At 43.2% G+C, this 23,497-nt stretch overlaps 1 protein-coding gene across 1 annotated transcript in view; it reads left to right on the plus strand.

Moving 5' to 3' along the window:
* Nucleotides 1–23,497, plus strand: part of LOC142743080 (platelet-activating factor acetylhydrolase 2, cytoplasmic-like) — a 63,841-nt gene that overhangs the window by 29,391 nt on the left and 10,953 nt on the right. The window contains exons 7-8 of the mRNA XM_075853468.1: nucleotides 9,481–9,572; nucleotides 14,317–14,487. Of these exons, the coding sequence (XP_075709583.1) occupies nucleotides 9,481–9,572; nucleotides 14,317–14,487 (263 nt within the window). The remainder of the gene's footprint in view (nucleotides 1–9,480; nucleotides 9,573–14,316; nucleotides 14,488–23,497) is intronic.

The following is a 23,497-nucleotide window of genomic DNA, read 5'->3' on the forward strand; positions in this document are numbered from 1 at the left end:
TTTTGCAGATGACACCAAGCTATGTAGTATTGTTCAGTCTATGGAAGATGTTCGTAAATTGCAAGCTGATATGAACACACAGTGTTTGGGCATCCACTTGGCAAATTAAGTTTAATGTGGATAAATGTAAAGTTATGCATCTGGGTACCAACAATCTGCATGCATCACTTTTTGAGAAGGATCTGGGTGTACTTGTATGTAGATCATAAACTAAATAACAGCATGCAATGTCAATCAGCTGCTTCAAAGGCCAGCAAGATATTGTCATGTATTAAAAGAGGCATGGACTCGCAGGACAGGGATAAAATATTACTACTTTACGAAGCATTAGTGCGGCCTCATCTAGAATATGCAGTTCAGTTCTGGGCTCCAGTTCATAGAAAGGATGCCCTGGAGTTGGGAAAAATAAAAAGAAGAGCAACTAAACTAATAAGGAGCATGGAGAATCTAAGTTATGAGGAAAGATTAAAAGAATTAAACCTATTTAGCCTTGAAAAGAGACGACTAAGGGGGGACATGATTAACTTATATAAATATATGAATGGCACATACAAAAAATATGGCGAAATCCTGTTCCATGTAAAACCCCCTCAAAAAACAAGGGGGCACTCCCTCCGTCCGGAGAAAAAAAGGTTCAATCTGCAGAGGTGACAAGCCTTCTTTACTGTGAGAACTGTGAATCTATGGAATAAAATTGACTGCCTGGATTAGAACGATTAAAATAATTGTTTAATAGATAATTAATAAAAATGAGCTCTCCTAGCCCTAAATACAGTGCAACAGGCTCAGACAAGCGGTCAGTAATGGAGAGAGGTATACTGGTGTGGTGATATTGTTCCACCGCCAAACAAACCTCTCCCCTTATGATATATTGTACTGACACCCCTCGCTGACTAAGACAATCCAACGCGTTTCAGTGCCACAAGTGAAAGTAACACGTCATCAGGGATTATCGTTTCTTTAAATACATTTATTTTTTGCTGTTTCTGCCGGTTAGCACAATTGTGTGCTGGTTCAACCTCCCGGCGCGTGTACGACTCTAATGCATTGGCCGCACACGCGCCGGCGAAGTTCCGGTCTTTTGACAGGCAAGAGCCCACCCACTCTGATGGCGTAGCATCGGCCCGGCGCCAACCCGCAGTGGACACATCAATCATGACGTTGCAGGATTCTCGCAGAGCCTCCTTTCTACCTGCCAATCAGATTTAGCTTGGACACTACAGCGTCCTTAGTTACCTTGGAGACCTCCAAGCGGATGTTTACTACTGCAGAGATCTAATACCATGGTGCAAGTGTATCTCAGAATGAAAGATACCGCCACCCCATCGCCTCTGTTGTAAATTAGATAAAGGGAAATAATCGTTCACTAGTAAGATGGAATTTACGGTGCTCGTTAAAACGAACTTTGTAATGATGGTATAATCGAAATTTCAGCGTACACACGACCCAGGGAGAAATGATGTAACCCACATCCTTGCTGTACACGCATATTCACCTAACATGCGGAAAAACATTGTTATGGGTAAAGTCCCCCTAGAGCAAGCCGCATTAGGTACACTGTATGAATATTGACATTACATATATCCAAAGAATAAGGTCCTAAACATATCACTCTAGATGATAAGACACTGAATAAGTGGCAGAATCACGTCCACCACTAATACAAAGCCATTCAGTGATATCAGAGGAGGTTGGAAAAAAATTAGTTATTATAGGGATTCTCCTATAAAAAACAGGCATAGGAGATCTGTTCATTAAGACCTAGGGGACTAATGGTCTGTAGACGGTAGATCCATTGTGCTTCTTTTTGCAGGATCCTCCTATCCAGGTCACCGCCTCTCAATGTCTGTCTAATATATTCCACCCCTTGAAATTTGAGGCTTGAAGTGTCACCCTTATGACACTCCCAGACATGACGGGACACTGGGGTGTCCTCTTTTCGCCTGACATCACATATATGTTCCCTAATCCTCCTTCTGAATTCCCTTTTCGTTTTCCCTACATATTGCAATTTACAACCGCAGGTGATCAGATAGACTATCCCCTTGGTTTTGCAATTAATATAGGACCTGTTCTCAAAGACCTTCCCTGTAATGGTGCTGCTGAATTTACTGCTACAGAGTATCGACGCACACGCCTTACAGGACCCACATCTGTAGCTTCCTTTCAGGCCACTATTCAACCAGGTACCAGATGGCTCCTGGGTACTCAAATGGCTATGCACTAGCCGATCCTTGACGTTACAGCCACGTCTATACGTAATCAAAGGAGACTCTCCTACCAAGCCCCCAATATCTGGGTCAGCTTGCAAAATTCCCCAGTAGCGTTGTAGGATAGACCGAATCTCAACACTGGCAGAGTCGAAAGTGCCATTGACCCTGGCTATGTCCTCCTCAACTTTCTTGGGTTTTGTGTTGAGTAAGTCATCCCGATTACTGCCTAGTGCATTCTGATAGACTTCTTTCAAGACATGTCTCGGATATCCTCTACGCCTGAACCTATTTTCCAGTTCCCGTGCCGAAATCTTATAGTCGGATATAGTAGAGCAGTTCCGTCGTGCCCTCAAATACTGGCCCTTCGGAATACCGCGTCTAAGACTTAAAGGATGACAGCTTTCCCATCTTAGGAGACTATTTGTGGCAGTAGTTTTCCTATACATGTTCGTTTGAATGGCTCCTGAGGGTGTCTTGTAAATCATAACATCAAGGAATGTAATCTTGTTCTCATTAATTTGTGACGTAAAGAAAAGACCTAGATTGTTCATATTAAGGATCCCCACGAACTCCTCAAATTCTCCCTTAGTACCCTTCCATAATATCAGAATATCATCTATGAATCTAATCCATAGAAGGATACAGGAAGTCCATTGTTCCATTAATACAGTGAAGACACATTCTTTTTCCCACCAGCCCAAATATAGGTTGGCATATGTGGGGGCACATGGACTCCCCATAGCAACCCCCTTGAGCTGGTGGTAGATCTTCTGATCGAACAGAAAGAAGTTGTGCTCCAATATAAATTTCAATAAAGAGATAACAAATTCATTATGGGCCTGAAAATGTGTGCCTTTACCTTTAAGAAAATAATCAATGGCAATGCATCCCTGATCATGAGGAATAGAGCTATACAGTGCCTCAACGTCCAATGAAGCAAGAAACACATCATGATCAAGACGGATGCCTTCCAGTTTTCTCAGGGCGTCCATCGTGTCCCTGACATAGGAAGGCAATGACACTACAAAGGGTCTGAGGATCTGATCCAAATACAGACTGGCATTTTGCGACAGACTGTCTATCCCCGATACAATTGGGCGACCTTTTAATGGGGTCGTCCCTTTATGGATTTTGGGTAAGCTATAGAACGTTGCGACCTGAGGGAATTCAATCAGCATAAATTTCAGTTCTTTCTCGCTGATCAGGTTGAGAACTTTGGCTGGATCCAAAATACCTTTCAACTGATTTTTAAAAATCCTAGTCGGGTCAGACTCCAAAACTCTGTAGCAATGTTGATCACGCAATATACAGAGACACATTTTCTTGTATCTGCTACGATCCATGACCACGACATTACCGCCTTTATCGGAAGGCTTAATAATAATCGTGTCATCCGTTTCCAGGGATCGTAACCCTGCCATTTCCCCCTTGGTTGTATTGAAATGACCAAGCATAGAGTCATCTAGCGACCTGAGTTGGTCTTCAACAACCTTCACAAAGACATCTATGGGGGTATTGTCATTTATAGGTGCAAATTTGGTGGAAGGAGCCCTCAGATCTGTAAACGGACCCTTGCCTATCTCTCTTTGACCTTCCTCCCATAGTCCCTCCAGCAATCTGAGATCTGGCAAATCGTCCTCCACTATACCCAATTCTAGACATTTCCGTCGATCGTGCGTCTTAAAAAATTTCTTCCATTTTAATTTTCGGGCAAATAATGTACGCTGAAATTTCGATTATACCATCATTACAAAGTTCGTTTTAACGAGCACCGTAAATTCCATCTTACTAGTGAACGATTATTTCCCATTATCTAATTTACAACAGAGGCGATGGGGTGGCGGTATCTTTCATTTTGAGATACACTTGCACCATGGTATTAGATCTCTGCAGTAGTAAACATCCGCTTGGAGGTCTCCAAGGTAACTAAGGACGCTGTAGCGTTCAAGCTAAATCTGATTGGCAGGTAGAAAGGAGGCTCGGCGAGAATCCTGCAACGTCATCATTGACGTGTCCACTGCCGGTTGGCGCCAGGCCGATGCTACGCCATCAGAGTGGGTGGGCTCTTGCCTGTCAAAAGACCGGAACTTCGCCGGCGCGTGTGCGGCCAATGCATTAGAGTCGTACACGCGCCGGGAGGTTGAACCAGCACACAATTGTGCTAACCGGCAGAAACAGCAAAAAATAAATGTATTTAAAGAAAAGATAATCCCTGATGACGTGTCACTTTCACTTGTGGCACTGAAACGCGTTGGATTGTCTTAGTCAGCGAGGGGTGTCAGTACAATATATCATAAGGGGAGAGGTTTGTTTGGCGGTGGAACAATATCACCACACCAGTATACCTCTCTCCATTACTGACCGCTTGTCTGAGCCTGTTGCACTGTATTTAGGGCTAGGAGAGCTCATTTTTATGAATTATCTATTAAACAATTATTTTAATCGTTCTAATCCAGGCAGTCAATTTTGAAAATTAACGGAACGTAAGAATTATATCATTGTGCTCAGTTTATAGAATCTATTGAATAGTCTACCGCAGGAGCTGGTCACAGCAGGGACAGTAGATGGCTTTAAAAAAGGCTTAGAAAATTTACTATAACAAAAAAAATATTAGCTCCCATGTGTAGAAATTTTTCCCTTCCCATTCCTTGTGTAGAAATTTTTCCCTTTCCTATTCCTTGGTTGAACTTGATGGACATGTGTCTTTTTTTCAACCGTACTATGTAACAATGTAACTGTGCCCCTGAATATAATAGTACCATACACTGTGCCAATTAATACATTTGTGTCAAACACTGTAAGGTAAAGCACCACACACACACACACACACACACACACACACAATGCCCCCTGCAGATAGTGCCACTCACAATGCCCCCTGTAAATTGTGCCCCTCATAAAGCCAACGGTAGAGCGTGCTCCCCATAGAGCCCCATGTAGATCATGCTCCCATAGAGCCCCCGATAGATCGTGCTCCCGATAGAGCCCCCTGTAGATAGGGCCCTCCCCTAGAGCACCCTGTAGATAGTGGCCCCCCGTGGCATCCTCTGTAGACTGTGCCCCCGTAGCGTCTCCTGTAGATAGGACCAATGTAAATAGGGTCCCTACAGAGTCCCCTGTAGATATTGCCCCCAACACTGCCGACTGTAAAAGAAAAAAAACACATTATATATGACTACAGGCTTTAAATAGGGCCCTTCTGTTGATAAGCCCCCCCCCCCCTAGAGTCCCCTGTAGATAGTGCCCCCATAGTGTCACCTGTCAATAGGGCCGCCGTAGCGTCCCCTGTAGTTAGGGACCCAATTTACAGGGGCCCTATAGAGTCCCCTGTAGATTTTGCCCCTGTAGATGGTGCCCCAAACACTGCCCACTGTCCTAAGGACGTGGATACAATTGAGTGCAGGGGACCGGTTCCCGGGTTCCCACTTCACTGTTTCGGGAGAACCAGGGCAAACTGGCCGGATCCCACCCCTGACTTTAACCCCTTAGTGCCGTAGCCAGTTTAGGCGTGGTTGACACATTTTGGTGTCAAACTTCTGTGGTGATAACTTTGATATTCATTTACTTATCAAAGTGAATTTTGCTCAATATTTTCATTGTTTAATTTAAAAAAAAAAAAAACATCAAAATTGGACCACTTGGCATTTTTTTTTCTGCTATTAAGAGATTGCAATACCGCACAAAATAGTTATTGTTAAACATTTCCCATTTGTCTTAATCTTGGCTTTCTGCTCCGCTTAGCTTTCACGCCTCTTAATAAATCGGGGAAAACTGTAGTTTTTATTGGTACGATTTTTGGGTACATGTGAATTTTTTTCACTTTTTATTCTATTTTTCGAGAGGTGTTGTGACCAAAAAACACCAATTCTGTTGTTGTTGTTTTTCATGTTTTTCTATGACGTTCACCGTGTTGGATAAATACCATGATAGTTTTACAGTTCAGGTCGTTTCAGACGAGGTGATCATTACCACTTATGTATAGTTTTGTTATTTTTTTAATATTTTTTCCTATACCTTAATGGGGGAAAAATAGGTTTTGAAGTTTACATTTTTATTCTACAACATTTATATTTTTTACTCTTTTCTTTACCTATTTTTTTAGTCATTGAAGGTCCAACTCATATAGTGCAATATATTTTTACTGTCAGTTTTCACACTGACAAGCAGCCTATTAGGCTCTGGCGAGGCCTAATAGGCTTCTGTAGATGGCAGACCTGGAAGCCATTGTTAAGCTAAAGGATTGGCATCCGACGATCAAGACGTGGGGGGATATGCTCCTAACTTGTCACAGTGGTTATTGTGTACGGCAAAATTAACTAACACGATGGTGACAGCGACGAACTGTACAACAGATGTTGCCAAAGGGGTTAAAGTTTTGGTGGCAATATTTGGGTACAGTGGCGTTTTTTTCTCAAAATGCAGCATTCTCTGGGTATCAAGTTTTAAACGCACGTTTACATTTTTCAAAATAGAAAAAAAATACATAAAAATGCACGTTACATTTACAAACAATGTCATTTTTAAATGCTTTTTTTTTAATGCAGGTTAAAATTCAAAAACCCTGTGTGAAGGAGGCCTGAAAGGGTTTTGCCACAAGCAAAGGGGTTTCATTACATTGCTAATATGATAAATATAATAATTTGTAGGTGCACATTTGGTAAATTTACTGTATTTTACCAAATTTCCAGTCTAATTTTCATAGAGCAGTGTGCCAGGGGAGCACCACCTACAAAAGGACGAGCAAAATAGTACTTTATTTCCTTCTGTATAATTATTACAGACAGTGGTATACAGAAAACCATTGGTCCCTGACATGAACTTTTTCTGTTGGACTGCCAGACTCGGGCATATTTGGAGTTGGCCCAGTGCTGATGACCTCTCCAGAGCTCTTTTCTACTCCACATGCTCAACCTTTTCTTACAGGCTAGAAATGGTTCCAGGAATCGGCACATGCATGAAAAAAAAACGTGCTCTGGGGAAGGAAAGCTGTCCACTTTCTGAACCTATGGTCGGCATCTGTACAGACCTGGCCATAAATATAATTTTAATACATGGTCGGATCTGAAGGCAACCCTTACAAACACCAAATACCAAATTCCAAATACCAAATTCATAGAATTCTGTGGGCTATACTTTTAGGCTGGATTCACACGAGCGGGTGCGTTTTGTGCGCACAAAATGTACATAACAGCTCCGTGTGTCAGCCCCGTATGATGCGTGGCTGCGTGATTTTCGCGCAGCCGTCATCATTATGACACTCTGTTTGGATGTTTGTAAACAGAAAAGCACGTGGTGCTTTTCTGTTTTCATTCATAGTTTTACAGCTGTTGCGCGAATCACGCGCGTCCCACGGAAGTGCTTCCGTGTGCTGCACGTGATTTTCACGCACCCATTGACTTCAATGGGTGCGTGATGCGCAACACAACGCACAAATATAGGACATGTTATGAGTTTTACGCAGCAGTCACCCGCTGCGTGAAAATCACGGACTGTCTGAACGGCCCCATTGACTAACATAGGTCCGTGCGAGGCGCGTGAAAACCACGCACGTTGCACGGACGTAGTATACGTTCATCTGAATAAGCCCTTACCTGGAGGAACAGAGATTTTTTTCACAGAATCGTTGAGAAACTTAACACAAACCGTATTAAGCAATGAATCTAGAGGAGAATATAGTGTCTCATGGTAGCACACAGTGCGCCTGCAAGTCTGTACTTTGTAACTGTAGTGCAGTCCGTGCACATGGCATTACCCCTAGAGAATAAATCTAGATATATGCTACCTGAACAATTTGCCAACTAGCACTAATGCAAGAAACCCAACTTCTAAAAATATAGATTTTACAATGTCTGGAAACCTACAGCAATATGTGGTGTTTCTTCTCCCTGGATGCGCTCATTACATCTTGCTTATTCAGACCAATTGTTTAACATGAACAGATTGGACTTTGGAAAGAAAGCGTGTGGTAATAAGAGGTTCTGACTGGCATTATATCTTAGGGCCTGTTCACATCAGCGTTGTCTACTGTAAAAACAACGGAACCCTTTCACAACGGTGACAAACGGAAACCATTAGCAAAGTTTCCATCACTATTGAGAGCAATGGTGATGCAAACGGAAGTTAAGGTTTCCGTTTGCCTTTCCATTGAGGGGTTCCCCCGACGGAAACCTCCAACAGATTCCCTCAACGGAAAGCAACACTGATGTGAACACAGCCTTAGCTAGATACAGTATAAAAACTCTATGCTCTTGTTTTATATAAATATATAAAAATTCCTTTAATCTGTCTTCAAGGGGATCATAAAGGTACAGGAGTAGTCTAAATTATTTGACAGTTAGGGTATGTTCACACGATGAGAGGCATTTACGTGTGAAAAGACAGACTGTTAACAGCTGCCTCGTTTCACACGTAAATGCTCCTCGCATTTTTCGAGCCGTCTGAGACGCTCGTAAATCTTGAGCTGTGCTTCATTGAGTTCAATGAAGAACAGCTCAAATTACGTGGCAAAGAAGTGCCCTGCACTTCTTTGACAAGGCAGTCCATTTACGCGTCGTCGTTTGACAGCTGTCAAACGACGACCCGTAAATTACAGGTCGTCTGCACAATACGTCGGCAAACCCATTCAAATGAATGGGCAGATGTTTGCCGACGTATTGTAGCCCTATTTTCAGGCGTAAAGCGAGGCATAATACGCCTCGTTTACGCCTGAAAATAGGTAGTGTGAACCCAGCCTTATAGTAAAGTATATGAAGAGTGCTTGTCAGGGTATAGAACCTCCTGGAAGAAACTATGAAATAAAATGTTAACACAAAATCTGCTCCTATAACTTATATTCCATTTTGCTAACCTACCAAATGCATGTTCGAAAGAAGTAGGGGACAGATGGAAGGAATATGACTATAGGATCTGGCTACACGGAGTTTGTTTACTGTCTGTAACCATGGAGACACAGGTTTGCATAAGAACTTTATGCACAGAACAGAAGGATATTTTTGATGAAGACTACTTGCAAACATACAAATTTTTTTTATTAAGATGCATATGAGTAATAAGAAAAAAAAAAACCTTGTTGTAGACCTACCCTTTAAATCATTCAATCCATAGTAGTAGTAATGGACATCGTGGTTTATTATTACATAACAAAAAGGTCACATGTCTGCATGCGCTGAGATGAAAACATTTTTTGTAATAACCACGTTTTGCTTTTTGTGGGGGTGTTTTCTTGTTAATTCCATTCTATTATATCTTTTTTTTCTTTGGTTTTTAGGATAGGATAGACTTCAACAGAGTGGCTGTTATGGGTCATTCATTTGGGGGAGCAACTGCCTTGCTTAGTTTGGTAAAAGACAATATTTTCCGGTAAGTATTCTCAGTATATCACATACTTAAAGCAAATTTCCACCGTTTAACAAAGTTTTAGGGTGAATTCATGCAAAATGAAAAAGCTGCGGATTTTCTGTCCAGATTTGTGAACGGAAAATTTGCAGTGTAAAGGCTTGTCCACACAACGGAATTGCTGCAGATTTTCCGTCCTGAATTGTGGCGGAAAATACAAAGGGGAATACAGTAGCAGCAAATTGGGTGTGATTTAACAAATGTCACCTGTGGTGCGCAATTTTAGTTCCGCAGCTTTTTAATTATTGCTGCAGAAAGTGGAGTGATTTAATGCGTTTTTCCGACGTACTTAATTTCTTACAGGGGTGGAAATGACATCACAGGAAGAAGAAATATCACCATCACACAGCCATTGGGAAAAAAAACGCAACAAAAAACTGCCGCAAAATCCGTACTCTTTTCCACAGTAAGGGCAAAGCCCCACGTGGCGGAATTGCTCTGGAATTCCGCAGCGGACCCGTTTCTCCATTGCCTTCCACTGCTTTTTAGTAGTGTTCGTTTAGACGATGTGGACAATTCCGCTGCGGAGCATAGGCTGCGGTGCGGAATTTGGTGTCCGCAGCATACAATGGATGTTGCGGACGTGTGGCGGACTGGTTGCGGACTCATTGCGGAACTTCTCCATTGACTTCAATGGAGATTCTAAGTTCCGCAATGAAGTCCGCACATGTTATGTGTGCTGCGGAGCATATTGGTTTTTTAACATGACATTTCTTAATTCTGGCTGGACCTTTTGTATTTCTAGGTCTACAGCCAGACTGAGGAAGTCAAGGGGGTTCCCGTAATTACGGGTGACTACGTGTGTGCACCCGTAATTACGGGAGCGTTGCTAGGCGACATCAGTAAATAGTCACTGTCCAGGGTGCTGAAAGAGTTAAGCGATCGGCAGTAACTGTTTCAGCACCCTGGACAGTGACTACCGATCTCAATATACAGCAACCTGTCAAAAAAATAGAAGTTCATACTTACCGAGAACTCCCTGCTTCTGTCTCCAGTCCGGCTTCCCAGGATGACGTTTCAGTCCAAGTGATGGCTGCAGCCAATCACAGGCTGCAGCGGTCACATGGACTGCCGCGTCATCCAGGGAGGTCGGGCTGGATGCCGAAAGAGGGACGCGTCACCAAGACAACGGCCGGTAAGTATGAAATTATTTTACTTTCACTAGGGAAAGGGCTGTCCCTTCTCTCTATCCTGCACTGATAGAGAGAAGGGAAGTACTTTCCCCTCAAAACGCAGCGGCTAGTCCGCATCAATTTACTGCACATTTTGGGCAGATCCGCAACGCAGATTCTGTGCGGCATTGATGCGGACAGTTGCGGACGCATGAAATGGTCCGGATTTTCCGCTGCGGATTGTCTGCTAGTTGATTCGTAAATGCTGCAAAAATCTTCTGCAGCAAATCTGTTACGTGTAGACAAGACCTAACACAGCATCAGTCACATAGTCACAAAGATTTTGTATTTTAACAAATCTCATCCACAAGCTGCAAAAATTTTCAGTGCAGAAATGTAACTGCGGTGTAAATTTTTCAATCCACAGCATGTTAATTCCTGTTGCAGAATGAGCACAAATGTGTTTCAGAATTTCCCCATTGATTTCAATAAGGAAGTTAAAATCAACGATCAAATCCTAGTGTTCAAGTTTTTGCTGCGGATTATGGGCTTGTCCACACACAACGCAATTGTTGCAGAAAACTTCTGCAGCAATTCTGTTGAAAGTCAAAGGCTTTCCGCTACGGCAAAAACGCACCTTTTCCTGCAGTTTTTACGGTACAATTTGGTGCATAAATTGCTGCGTTTTTCTCAATGTTAGGAGATGAAGACATCTCCTCTGAAAAACGCAGCAATTCTGGAAACTTTCCACAGCAGGAATTGACATGCTACGGTCCGAAAAATACGCACCGCTGGTAAATTTCGGCTCGGAAATTTTACGCAGCATGTGGATGAGATTTGTTAAATCTCATCCACTATGCTGCTACTGTATTCTGCTGCGTTTTTTGCGTCCGTAATTCTGGACTGAAAAAACTTGGCAATTCCGCAGCGTGTGGACGAGCCCTACCTGTGGATTCGCAGCAAAATCCACAGGTGAAAAATATAGTTTAAAAAAAAAAAGTATACTCACCTTACCAGTCCCCTGGCTCTCCTGTGGTGACGCTTCACTGGTCCCCCAGAAAGCAGGTGGGGTGTGAAACATGCATCATGTGCACTCAAACAATACAACTGTAACTTGTCAAAAAATAGTACAAGCTTTTACTGGATTATATATACAAATAGACAAAAAAACAACTATTAAAAACATCTAAACAAGGTGCATTTACAAAGGAAGGTAAGAATAAGCATGATAAATTGTAACCTCCCAAACCTACCCTCCCATATTAGGCCAACATATGACATGTACAAAATGACTCAATGGGCAAATAGGCATATAAACTTATAGAGTCAAATTCATATACAGGGCCGACGTTAGGTTGGATGGCGTCCGGTCCAGGACTCTCTATTGCTGCCCTGCACAAACCAAAAATTAACCACATATATAGACATGTACATACTGGAACATATATACTGTACATACATAAAAGCAGATATTTAGACAAACAGCGAAATATATACACACATACTCGCACAAAATTCAGTTTGTTTCATTTGGACCAGACTCCATTCCGCTGTCTGACACATGACATGAAAATTTAAAGTTAAAAAAACAAGACTTTTCTCATTTTCCCTGAAGCACAATGTAAAAAAAAAATTAACATAACTGGTATTGACGCGTCCCTAAAAGTCTGAACTATTATAATATACCATTATTTAACCTGCACAGTGAACGCCGTAAAAAAATTAAAACCGTTAGAATTGCTGTTTTGTGGTCACTTCATCTCCCACAAAAAATGAAATAAAAAGTGATCAAAAAGTCTCATGTACCCCAAAATGGTACCAGGGGAAACTTCAACTCGCCACGCAAAAAATAGGCCCTCATACCGCTAAATCGACAGAAAAATAAAAAAAAGTTATGGCTCTCAGAATATGGCGACAAAACTCAAATTTTATTTTTAACAATCAGTTTTTTCCTTGTAAAAGTAGTAAAACATAAAAAAACGATATAAATTTGGTATCGTTATAATTGTATTGACCCGCAGAATAAAGTTAACATGCCATTTTTACCGCACAGCAAACCGCCGTATAAACAAAACCACCTAAAAGATTGAGGAATCGCTGTTTATTTTTTACTCCACCCCACAAATATTTGTTTTCCAGTTTCCCACTACATTATTCCATTAGTACAATAAATGGTGCTGTGAAAAGCCAAAACTCGTCCCGCAAAAAAACAAGCCCTTATATGTCAATTTTGATGGAAAAATTAAAAAAAGTTACGGAGAAGAAAACGCTAGTAAAAATCCGAAAAATGTGTGAACGTTTCGGGGGAAAAAAGATGTGGCTTGCAAAAAGAATGTTGTGCAACATTTTTACCAAAAAAGATGCCTCTTTTCTGCATGGAAAAGTGGCAGTGAGCTATGCAAGTACAACCTAACATATCTTAGTAGCTGCATTGTAGTCATCCAACGGTGTGCACCATATTGATGAAAATGGCATACGTTACCATAAAGTAATACAGTAGTGTACCAATGACTGGCATGCCAGTATTACTAAATATTCCCAAATTTATTGAAATATAGGTACAATATAAGTAAAGCAAATTATTTACAAATTGATTAAGGGGTGTTACCATCTTATTTTATAGCGTATTGCTAGAATACGCCATAATATTTTGATGGATGGGGGTCTGACTGCTAGAGCACTCTCTGATCCCTAGAAATAAGGGACCAAGGTGCCTTTTGCTTTTTTCCTGCACAGCGACGCTCCTGTCCACCAACTGTGCGGGAAATTGCAACACAATTTTATTCTACGGATTAGTATGGTTTCTGGCAATCAGACCCCCACCAGTCACAAAGTGATGGCATATCCTAGGGATATGTTAGAACATAAGATGGCAATCCTTCTTTAATGTTTCATATTGAACTAAACTGTGGAATATTGAAAAATATAATTTGTGAGCATTATTTTCTTTTAATAACCAAACCTTTAAATTCTCTTACCTAAAAGCGTAGCAGTATGTAATCCTCGAGTCAAATAGCAGAGTTTGTTTCCGAGCCGTAAACATTCCACTTTAGCTTTCTCTCCACGGTCAGTAAAGGGAACCTGTCATGTTGAAAATTTAGTCCCATCTTCAGGCAGCATGTTATAGAGCAGAAGGAGCTGAGCAGATTCATGTATAGTCTTGTGGCAAAAGACTTAGTATAGCATAACTTGTAATTTATAGATCTAAATCCCTGCTCTCTATATGCTTAGGAGTCCAGTGGGCGGACCTACTCAGTGATTGACAGCTGTCTCTGTATGCATGCTCATACTGTGAAGGTTGTCAATCACTGAGTAAGACTGCCCTTTGGACTTCTAAGCCCAAAATGAGCAGATATATTACTAAATACGATATATCAATCTGCTCAGCCAAACCCCCCCCCCCCCCCTCCCACTGCCATCTAACATGTTGCCCTTCAGATCGGTCTGCATTTTCAACGTGACAGGTTCCCTTTAACAGCTTGGGACCAACAGAATAGAAGCAGTAGAGCATTCCATCATTCCAACCTTCCAATAATACTCTACTCTAGATGTTGCCTTTTTTTCCTTTACCTGAAAAACTTTTTCCTGTCTCCTAGGTGTGCAGTCGTTTTGGATGCCTGGATGTTTCCCCTGGAAGATAACTGTTATCCAAACATACAGAAACCAATCTTATTAATCAATACTGAAACCTTTCAGACTAGAAAAAGTATAAAGCAAATAAAGAGAATGAATTCAGATGGAGCTGATCTGAAATACCTGACTGTACAGTGAGTGAAAACATTAGTACTAGTGTGTATTGTTTCACTAGTTCTGTCCTTTTGTTGTTGTTTTTTCTTTTACATTTCAGAGATTACAACATCAAATTTAACAAGATGTAGGAGTAAATAGACTACTTTTCACATTAGTCTCTAAAAAAAAAAGCTCTCTATCACGGGACTTGGTGACGTGATACAGTGTTCCCACTGAGTCCTGGGCTGCAGTTCAGGTGCCATGGGCCATATGAAACTAGAATCTGTATATTTCCTGCATATAAAATATGCAACATATAAATATGTTTCACACTATAGAAAATGGAAAATACACACAGACACCCATTATTATACACTTGTGACAGGATGTTGCTAGGGAGTGGTGCTGAAGTCTGAGGCCGGGTTCACACGACCACATTAACGTCCGTAATGGACGGACGTATTTCGGCCGGAAGTCCCGGACCGAACTCAGTGCAGGGAGCCGGGCTCCTAGCATCATAGTTATGTACGATGCTAGGAGTCCCTGCCTCTCCGTGGAACTACTGTCCCGTACTGAAAACACGATTACAGTACGGGACAGTTGTCCTGCAGCGAGGCAGGGACTCCTAGCATCGTACATAACTATGATGCTAGGAGCCCGGCTCCCTGCACTGTGTTCGGTCCACTACTTGCGGCCGAAATACGTCTGTCATTTACGGACGTAATTAGTGTGTGTGCACATACCCTATATGTGTTTTGTGTCTTAAAAAATTATCTGTGTAATAATTATATATATAGTACAGTAAGTTAAATCACTAGTACCAGTGTGTTTTGTTTTACTAGTTCTGCCGGTTTATAACATAAAAACACTGAAAGGCCTCGTTCACATCTGCGTTGGGGTCCCGTTCTGACGTTCCCTCTGAGCTTTCCGTCAGAAAGGAACCCTGAACAGACACCATTGATTTCAATGGTGACGGATCCGGTGACCATGGTTTCTGTTTGTCTCTGTTGCAGACCTGTCGTTTTGCCGGAAGCAATAGCGTAGTCGACTACGTCAGACGAAACGTCAAAACGGGACCCCAACGCAGATGTGAACGAGGTCAAAGACCTATAAAGTGCTATTATTTACAAAATAGCATATACACTATACAAATATGTGCAAATCAATGGAGCATTTCTAATCATCAGAATATTTATCAGTCCTACTCCATATACATCTGAAGTTTTAGCAATTTATTAATATCCCACAGACAATAGGTGAGACTTATTAACCCCTTCTTGCTCCATTGTGTACATTTATGTCATGGGAACTATACAGTTCCAGCAAAATTACATAAATGTACGTTATGAAGAGGGAAGGGGTTAATAATAATAAATCTCGCCTTCAAGAGCTGTGCACTTGCGGGTGTCGGCTGCATTATAAAGCCGACATCTTATTCGAACATCTGTAATTGGAGAGAACACCTATCACATACTGCTGTCAATGCAGACTGTGGCAGCTAAGTGGTTAAACAGTGGGAGGAAGCCATTTGCCTGATAATTGGCCTGTGTAAACGGGCCCTTACTATGGGTTGCTATGACAGCTGGAGGTCTAACAATGGCCCCCAAGTCTGTTATCTTAGTACTCCTACTAGGCCTAGCTGGAGGCCTAGTACAAATGTCGGTCAGCATTATGTGGACAGGCATAAAACACTGCAATACATCTAAAACATCATGCGCTTAGTTAGACTGGCTAAGGCCTTGTTCAGACGAACGTATTTTACATTCGTGTGCTGTCCATTGAAATAACTGACAGAACACGGACCCATGCAAATCAATGGGGTTATTCAGCGTGTGTCCATTGCGTGGACTATTTTAGTCCGTTTTTGCGGACCATGTCGCTCTTTGAAGTCTATGGATGCGTGAAAAACACAGACGACATCTGTGTGCTGTCCGTGTTTCACGCACTAGTTGCTAAAGAAATAAGAAAAAAAACAGGAAAACTGATGCCACACGCAAAGCACACCGATACCACACGGAGCTGAAATGTATGAAATACGCTCCATGTTTTTCGGACGCAAAATGGACACGCTCATCTGAATAAGGCATTAGCATCAAAGTTTCACACGATAGGCCTAGCTACACCGGCTCAACAGACTGCATCACACATCATAGGCTTATGTGCATACTAGCTTAGCAGCATAGTATCAATTATCATTAAATTAAATATACGGACACAGTATCACAAATAACAGACTTAGATATCAGCTCATCAGTCCACAGAATATTAACCCAAAAGCCTCAGGGGTCATCAAGATGTTTATTGGCAGATGTGAGACGAGCCTTTGTGTTCTTTTTGGTCAGCAGTGGTTTGCGCCCTGCAACTCTCCTATGGATGCCATTTTTGCCCAGTGTCTTTCTTATTCTGGCATCATGTACATTAACCTTAACTGAGGCAAGAGGGCGTGCAATTCGTTAGATCAGAGTTTCCCAACCTTTTCAGGCTCGAGGCACCCCTGGGAAAAAAAAATCCTCAGTGCACCCGTACCAAAAATGGTTTAAAAAACAAGCACTACACTCTTAGGGGAGATTCACACGAGCGTTGCGTTTTTGCGCGCGCAAACAACGCGGCGTTTTGCGAGCGCAAAAACCATTTGACAGCTGCGTGTGTCATGCGTGTCTGATGCGCGGCTGCGTGATTTTCGCGCAGCCGGCATCATAGAGATGAGGCTTGTCGACGCCCGTCACTGTCCAAGGTGCTGAAAGAGCTAACTCTTTCAGCACCCTCGACAGTGAATGCCGAACACAACAGCGAAAAACCTGTAAAAAAAAAAGAGAAAGTTCCTACTTACCGAGAACTTCCCGGCCGTTGCCTTGGTGACGCGTCCTTGGTGACGCGTCCTTGGTGACGCGCCTCTCTTGACATCGGGCCCCACCTCCCTGGATGACGCGGCAGTCCAAGTGACCGCTGCAGCCTGTGATTGGCTGCAGCCTGTGCTTGGCCTGTGATTGGCTGGAGCTGTCACTTGAACTGAAGTGTCATCCCGGGAGGTCGGACTGCAGGAAGGAGACAGGAGTAATCGGTAAGTTAGAACTTCGTTTTTTTACAGGTTCATGTATTTTGGGATCGCAAGTCACTGTCCATGGTGCTGAAACAGTTTAACTCTTTCAGCACCATGCACAGTGAATCTCTCCCGACGTCGCGGACCGGAAATTTTTTTGCCGGGTTCGGCCAAAACGAGTTTGGCCGAACCCGGTGAAGTTTGCCTCGGTTGTCGGGGTTCGCTCCTCGCAAAGACACTCCGTTTGGATGCTTGGAAACAGAAAAGCACGTGGTGCTTTTCTGTTTTCATTCATCCTTTTCACTGCTGTTGCGCGAATCACGCTCGTCCCACGGAAGTGCTTCCGTGTGGTGCGCGTGATTTTCACGCACCCATTGACTTCAATGGGTGCGTGATGCGCGAAATACGCAGAGTTATTGAACCTGTCGCGCTTTTTGCGCAGCAGACAAACGCTGCGCAAAAAGCACGGACTGTCTGTACTGCCCCATAGACTTGTATTGGTCCATGCGTGCCGCGTGAAAACCACGCAGCCCGCACGGACCGAATACACGCTCGTGTGAATCCCCCCTTAGGGTATGTTCACACAGAGGTTTTTTTAAGGCAGAAAAGAAAAATCTGTGTAATTTTGAGGCAGATTTTGAATTGACAGTGTTGTTTGACGCTTTTTTTTTTTTCACGTTTTTTTTTTTTTGTTGTGTTTTTTACCCACATTTTTTTTTAAGCCGTTGAAGCTAATGCAAAAACTACAGACAAAAAAGCACGCTGGTTTTTTTCTGCCTCCTATTAATTTCAATGGGAGGTCAGAGGCGGAAACCACTCAAACACCATCAGCCCCCCACTCACCGTAAAATAACCATCAGCCCCCCACTCACAGTAAAATGACCATCAGCCTCCCACTCACAGTAAAATAACCATCAGCCCCCCACTCACAGTAAAATGACCATCAGCCTCCCACTCACAGTAAAATGACCATCAGCCTCCCACTCACAGTATAATGACCATCAGCCCCCCACTCACAGTAAAATAACCATCAGCCCCCCACTCATAGTAAAATGACCATCAGCCCACCACTCACAGTAAAATGATCATCAGCCCAGCACTCACAGTAAAATATCCATCAGCCCCCCCACTCACAGTAAAATGACCATCAGCCCCCCACTCACAGTAAAATGACCATCAGCCCCCCACTCACAGTAATGACCATCAGCCCCCCACTCACAGTAAAATATCCATCAGCCCCCCACTCACAGTAATGACCATCAGCCCACCACTCACAGTAAAATGACCATCAGCCCCCACTCACAGTAAAATGACCATCAGCCCCCCCAGTAAAGAGACCATAAGCTTCCTCCAGTAAAGCGACCATCAGCCTCAGCCCCCTTCAGTAAAGTCACCAGCAGCCCCCTGCTCACAGTAAAATGACCATCAGCCACCCTCCCACCCAGTAAAGTCACCATCAGCCTCAGTCCACCCAGTAAAATGACCATCACAGACAGAAAGTGTGTTTACTCCTGGGGAAGGAATAAATAAGGAGGTATAAGAGGCAAGAACTACAACTCCCTGCATGTCCAGGCTGTTATTATGGGATATTAGAGGACATTACAGGGAGGAGGTACAAGAGGAGAGAACTACAACTCCCAGCATGTCCAGGCTGTTATGTGATATAAGAGGACATTACAGGGAGGAGGTATAAGAGGAAAGAACTACAACTACCAACATGTCCTGGCTGTTATATGATATCAGAGGACATTACAGGGAAGAGGTATAAGAGGAGAGAACTACAACTTCCAGCATGTCCAGGCTGTTATGTGATATAAGAGGACATTACAGGGAGGAGGTACAAGAGGAGAGAACTACAACTCCCTGCATGTCCAGGCTGTTATGTGATATAAGAGGACATTACAGGGAGGAGGTATAAGAGGAAAGAACTACAACTACCAACATGTCCTGGCTGTTATATGATATCAGAGGACATTACAGGGAAGAGGTATAAGAGGAGAGAACTACAACTTCCAGCATGTCCAGGCTGTTATGTGATATAAGAGGACATTACAGGGAGGAGGTACAAGAGGCAAGAACTACAACTCCCTGCATGTCCAGGCTGTTATTATGGGATATTAGAGGACATTACAGGGAGGAGGTACAAGAGGAGAGAACTACAACTCCCTGCATGTCCAGGCTGTTATGTGATATAAGAGGACATTACAGGGAGGAGGTATAAGAGGAAAGAACTACAACTACCAACATGTCCTGGCTGTTATATGATATCAGAGGACATTACAGGGAAGAGGTATAAGAGGAGAGAACTACAACTTCCAGCATGTCCAGGCTGTTATGTGATATAAGAGGACATTACAGGGAGGAGGTATAAGAGGAAAGAACTACAACTACCAACATGTCCTGGCTGTTATATGATATCAGAGGACATTACAGGGAAGAGGTATAAGAGGAGAGAACTACAACTTCCAGCATGTCCAGGCTGTTATTATGTGATATCAGAGGACATTACAGGAAGGAGGTATAAGAGGAGGGAACTACAACTTCCAGCATGTCCAGGATGTTGTTATGGGATATCAGAGGACATTACAGCGAGGGGTATAAGAGGAGAGGACTACAACTCCCAGGATTCCACTGACTCCAGTTCTCAAACAATTGCTAACAAACTAAAGAAAAAACTACTTAACCTGTCATGGCTCCTCACCCTCCGTCAGGCTCTTCTAGTGGGAAGTGGTGGGCGGTACTTGTAGCAGACGTGCGCGCGTCACGTCTGCTACAACGTCGGGGGCGGAGCTCGTAGCAAAAAAATATATATTTTTTTATTATTTTTTTTACAGTGGATGAGCGGAGTGTCGAGGCACCCTGGTTGGGAAGCACTGCTTTAGATGCTAGTCCGGGTTATTTTGCGACCTCCTGGATGAGTCGTGCCACTCCTGGGAAGGTTCACCACTGCTCCAAGTTTTCTCCATTTGTGGAAAATGCCTCTCACTGTGGCTCACTGTAATCCCAGAGCCTAAGCAATGGCTTTGTCACCCTTTCCAGACTGGTAGATTTCTATGACTTTGTTTTGCATCTGTATTTGAATCTCTTTATACCATGGCATCACGTTCTGCTTTTTGAGACCTTCTAGCCTGTTTCACATTACCAGACATGTTCTATTTAAGGCCAGGAACACACACCGTGTTTTGATGCAGTTTTGATTACGTTTTTGGCTCCGTTTTTTGAGCCAAACACAGGAGTGGACACCAAAGAATGGAGATGCATCAGTCTTATCTATACACCTGTTCTTTCAAGTGAGACAAATAGAAAAGTGTTTATATTTTTTTATCTGATGTACATAATATAAGTGATACTTCATGGTTTCAAAACCCATTCCATAGTAGTTGTACCAGACATGTCAGTAATTCCTCACACAAAATAAAGACACCTTCCTAACACGTTTATTCTATAGATTATTATCTCTCTATCACCTACAAAATATGCACATTTCGTTAAATAATTTAGTAGTTTATTTGACAACCTAGTAAAAATAGCATTTGTGCTGAGGCTCTTAGCAACGTCTCAGTTTTTAGCTTTGATCATATTTTTCTTATGCATTGTAACAAATGCTGTTTGTGCTACGTTACACACTATATATTGCTAAATTGGGTCAGAGCATCTCCAAAACGGCAGGTCTTGTGGGGTGTTACTGGTATGCAGTGGTTAGTAGCTTCTAAAAGTGGTCCAAGGAAAGAGAACTGGTGAACTGGCGACAGGGTCATCATGGGTGCCCAAGGATCATTGCTGATGAAGGCTAGCCTGTCTGGTCCAATCACACTGAAAGAGCTACTGTAGCACAAATTGATTAAAAAGTTACTGATGGCTATGATAGAAAGGTGTCAGAACACACAGTGCATTGCAGCTTGCTGCGTTTGGAGCTGCGTAGCCGCAGACAGGTCAGAGTGCCCATGCCTAACACCGTTGAAAGCGCCTACAATAGGCATGTAAACATCAGAAATGGACCATGAAGGAAGGTGGCCTGGTCTGATGAATCACATTTTCTTTAACATAATGTGGAAGGCCAGATTCATGTCAGGCACTTACCCGGGGAAGAGACGGCACCAGAACGCACTATTGGAAGAAAGCAAGCCAGCGGAAGCAGTCTGATGATCTGGGTAATGTTCTGCTGTGATACCTTGGGTCCTGGCATTCATGTGAATGTTACGTGGGCAAATACCATCTTCCTAAACATTGTTGCAGACTAAGTATACCCCATCATGGCAACGGTATTCCTTAAGCTCTTTGAGCAGGTTAATGTGCCCTGCTAAACTACAAAAATTTCTCAGGAATGGTACAAAGAGTTCAAGGTGTTGACCTGGCTTCCAAATTCCCAAGATCTTAATCCAATTGAGCATCTGTGGATTGTGCTGGCAAAAACAAGTTCAATCCATGGAGGCCACAACTCGCAGCTGCCTATTAGGCAATGCCTATTACATAGGTGGGGCATGTGCCCCGGGCGCAACTACAAGGGAAGGACAGTCGGGCGCCGACCTGGCGAGTGGAGGCATGTGCCCTCCGGGCCGGTACCCCCATAGACATTTAGTGCCATGGGCAGAGCATGGGACAGGAGCGGGAGCTGTGTAAATGTAATGTACGATGTTCTCCTGCACAGGCAGAGCGTGTGTGCTCCAGGCACCTGCATTATACATCACATGTGACGTCATATAATGCAGCCGGCCATACACTCTGCCTGTGAGGAGAACACCATTGAAGTGTTCAGCCCCAGCTAGCAGACAGGCAGAGAGGATGGAGAAAGAGAGGGGAAGGAGCAGTCTTACACACAGCTCTCCTGCCTGCCTGCAACATGTGACTGCTGACAACATGAAGATCCCTTCATGGAGCTCTGGACAGGTAAGTACAGGTGTGTGTGTGTGTGTGTGTGTGTGTGTGTGTGTGTGTGTGTGTGTGTGTAAATATATATACAGTGTGTGTGTATATATACTGTGTGTGTGTATATACAGTGTGTGTGTGTGTGTATATATATATATACAGTGTATGTGTGTGTGTGTGTGTATATATAGTGTGTGTATACAGTGTGTGTGTGTGTGTATACAGTGTGTGTGTGTGTGTGTGTGTGTGTATATATACAGTGTGTGTGTGTGTGTGTGTGTGTGTGTGTGTGTGTGTGTGTGTGTGTGTGTGTATATACAGTGTGTGTGGAGGTGTGTGTTTGTTTATAAATAGTTTTTGTGTGGGAGGGGGGATTTGACTGTAAATATTGTGTGGGGTGAGGGGATTCTGTATAAATTGTTTTAGTGGGGAGGAAGGGTTTGACTGTGTGGCCTCGTGCACACTTCCGTCGGCCGTTGTACTGCTGCTAATGACGGTTCCGTGAATCACGAACCTCACAAGGATGGCTACCGTGTGCAGTCCGGACCAAATCAATGCAAAGGCCGGGACTGTTCCATCAAAAACAGGCAGGAGTAGGACCTGTCCTATTTTTGAGGGAACGGCGGCACGGTTCCGTTAAAACAACGGAAGTGTGCATGGCCCCATTGAAATGAATGTGTCAGGGTGCTATCGGTTCAAACAACGGATAGCACCCTGATGAAAAAAACTGAAGTGGGCATGAGGCCTAAGGCCTCAAGCACACATCCGTTGCCATTTATACGGCTGCACATCACGGATCCGCGAAACAAGGACCGCACATAGAACTATACTGCTTGTAAAATGTACAAATGGCTTTATGCTTCAGCTACATTAAAATAAAGTGAAAGAAAAAAGTTACACCTCATTGATTCGTAGAGAAAGCAAACATGGTAAGTGGGAAGGAGATGTCAGGAAAGAGTTTGGGGGGGGGGGGCGCCAACCTGAATCTTTGCCCCGGGTGCAGGAGAACCTAGCTACGCCTCTGGGTGAAAGGTTCTCTTCAGAGGATCTACTGCTAATGTTTTGGTGCCAGATACCACAGGATACCTTCAGAGGTCTTGTGGAGTCCATGCCTTGATGAGTCAGAACTGCTTTGGCTGCAT

Source organism: Rhinoderma darwinii, chromosome 2 (genome assembly GCF_050947455.1).
Source record: "Rhinoderma darwinii isolate aRhiDar2 chromosome 2, aRhiDar2.hap1, whole genome shotgun sequence".
Classification (NCBI taxonomy): Eukaryota; Metazoa; Chordata; class Amphibia; order Anura; family Rhinodermatidae; genus Rhinoderma; species Rhinoderma darwinii.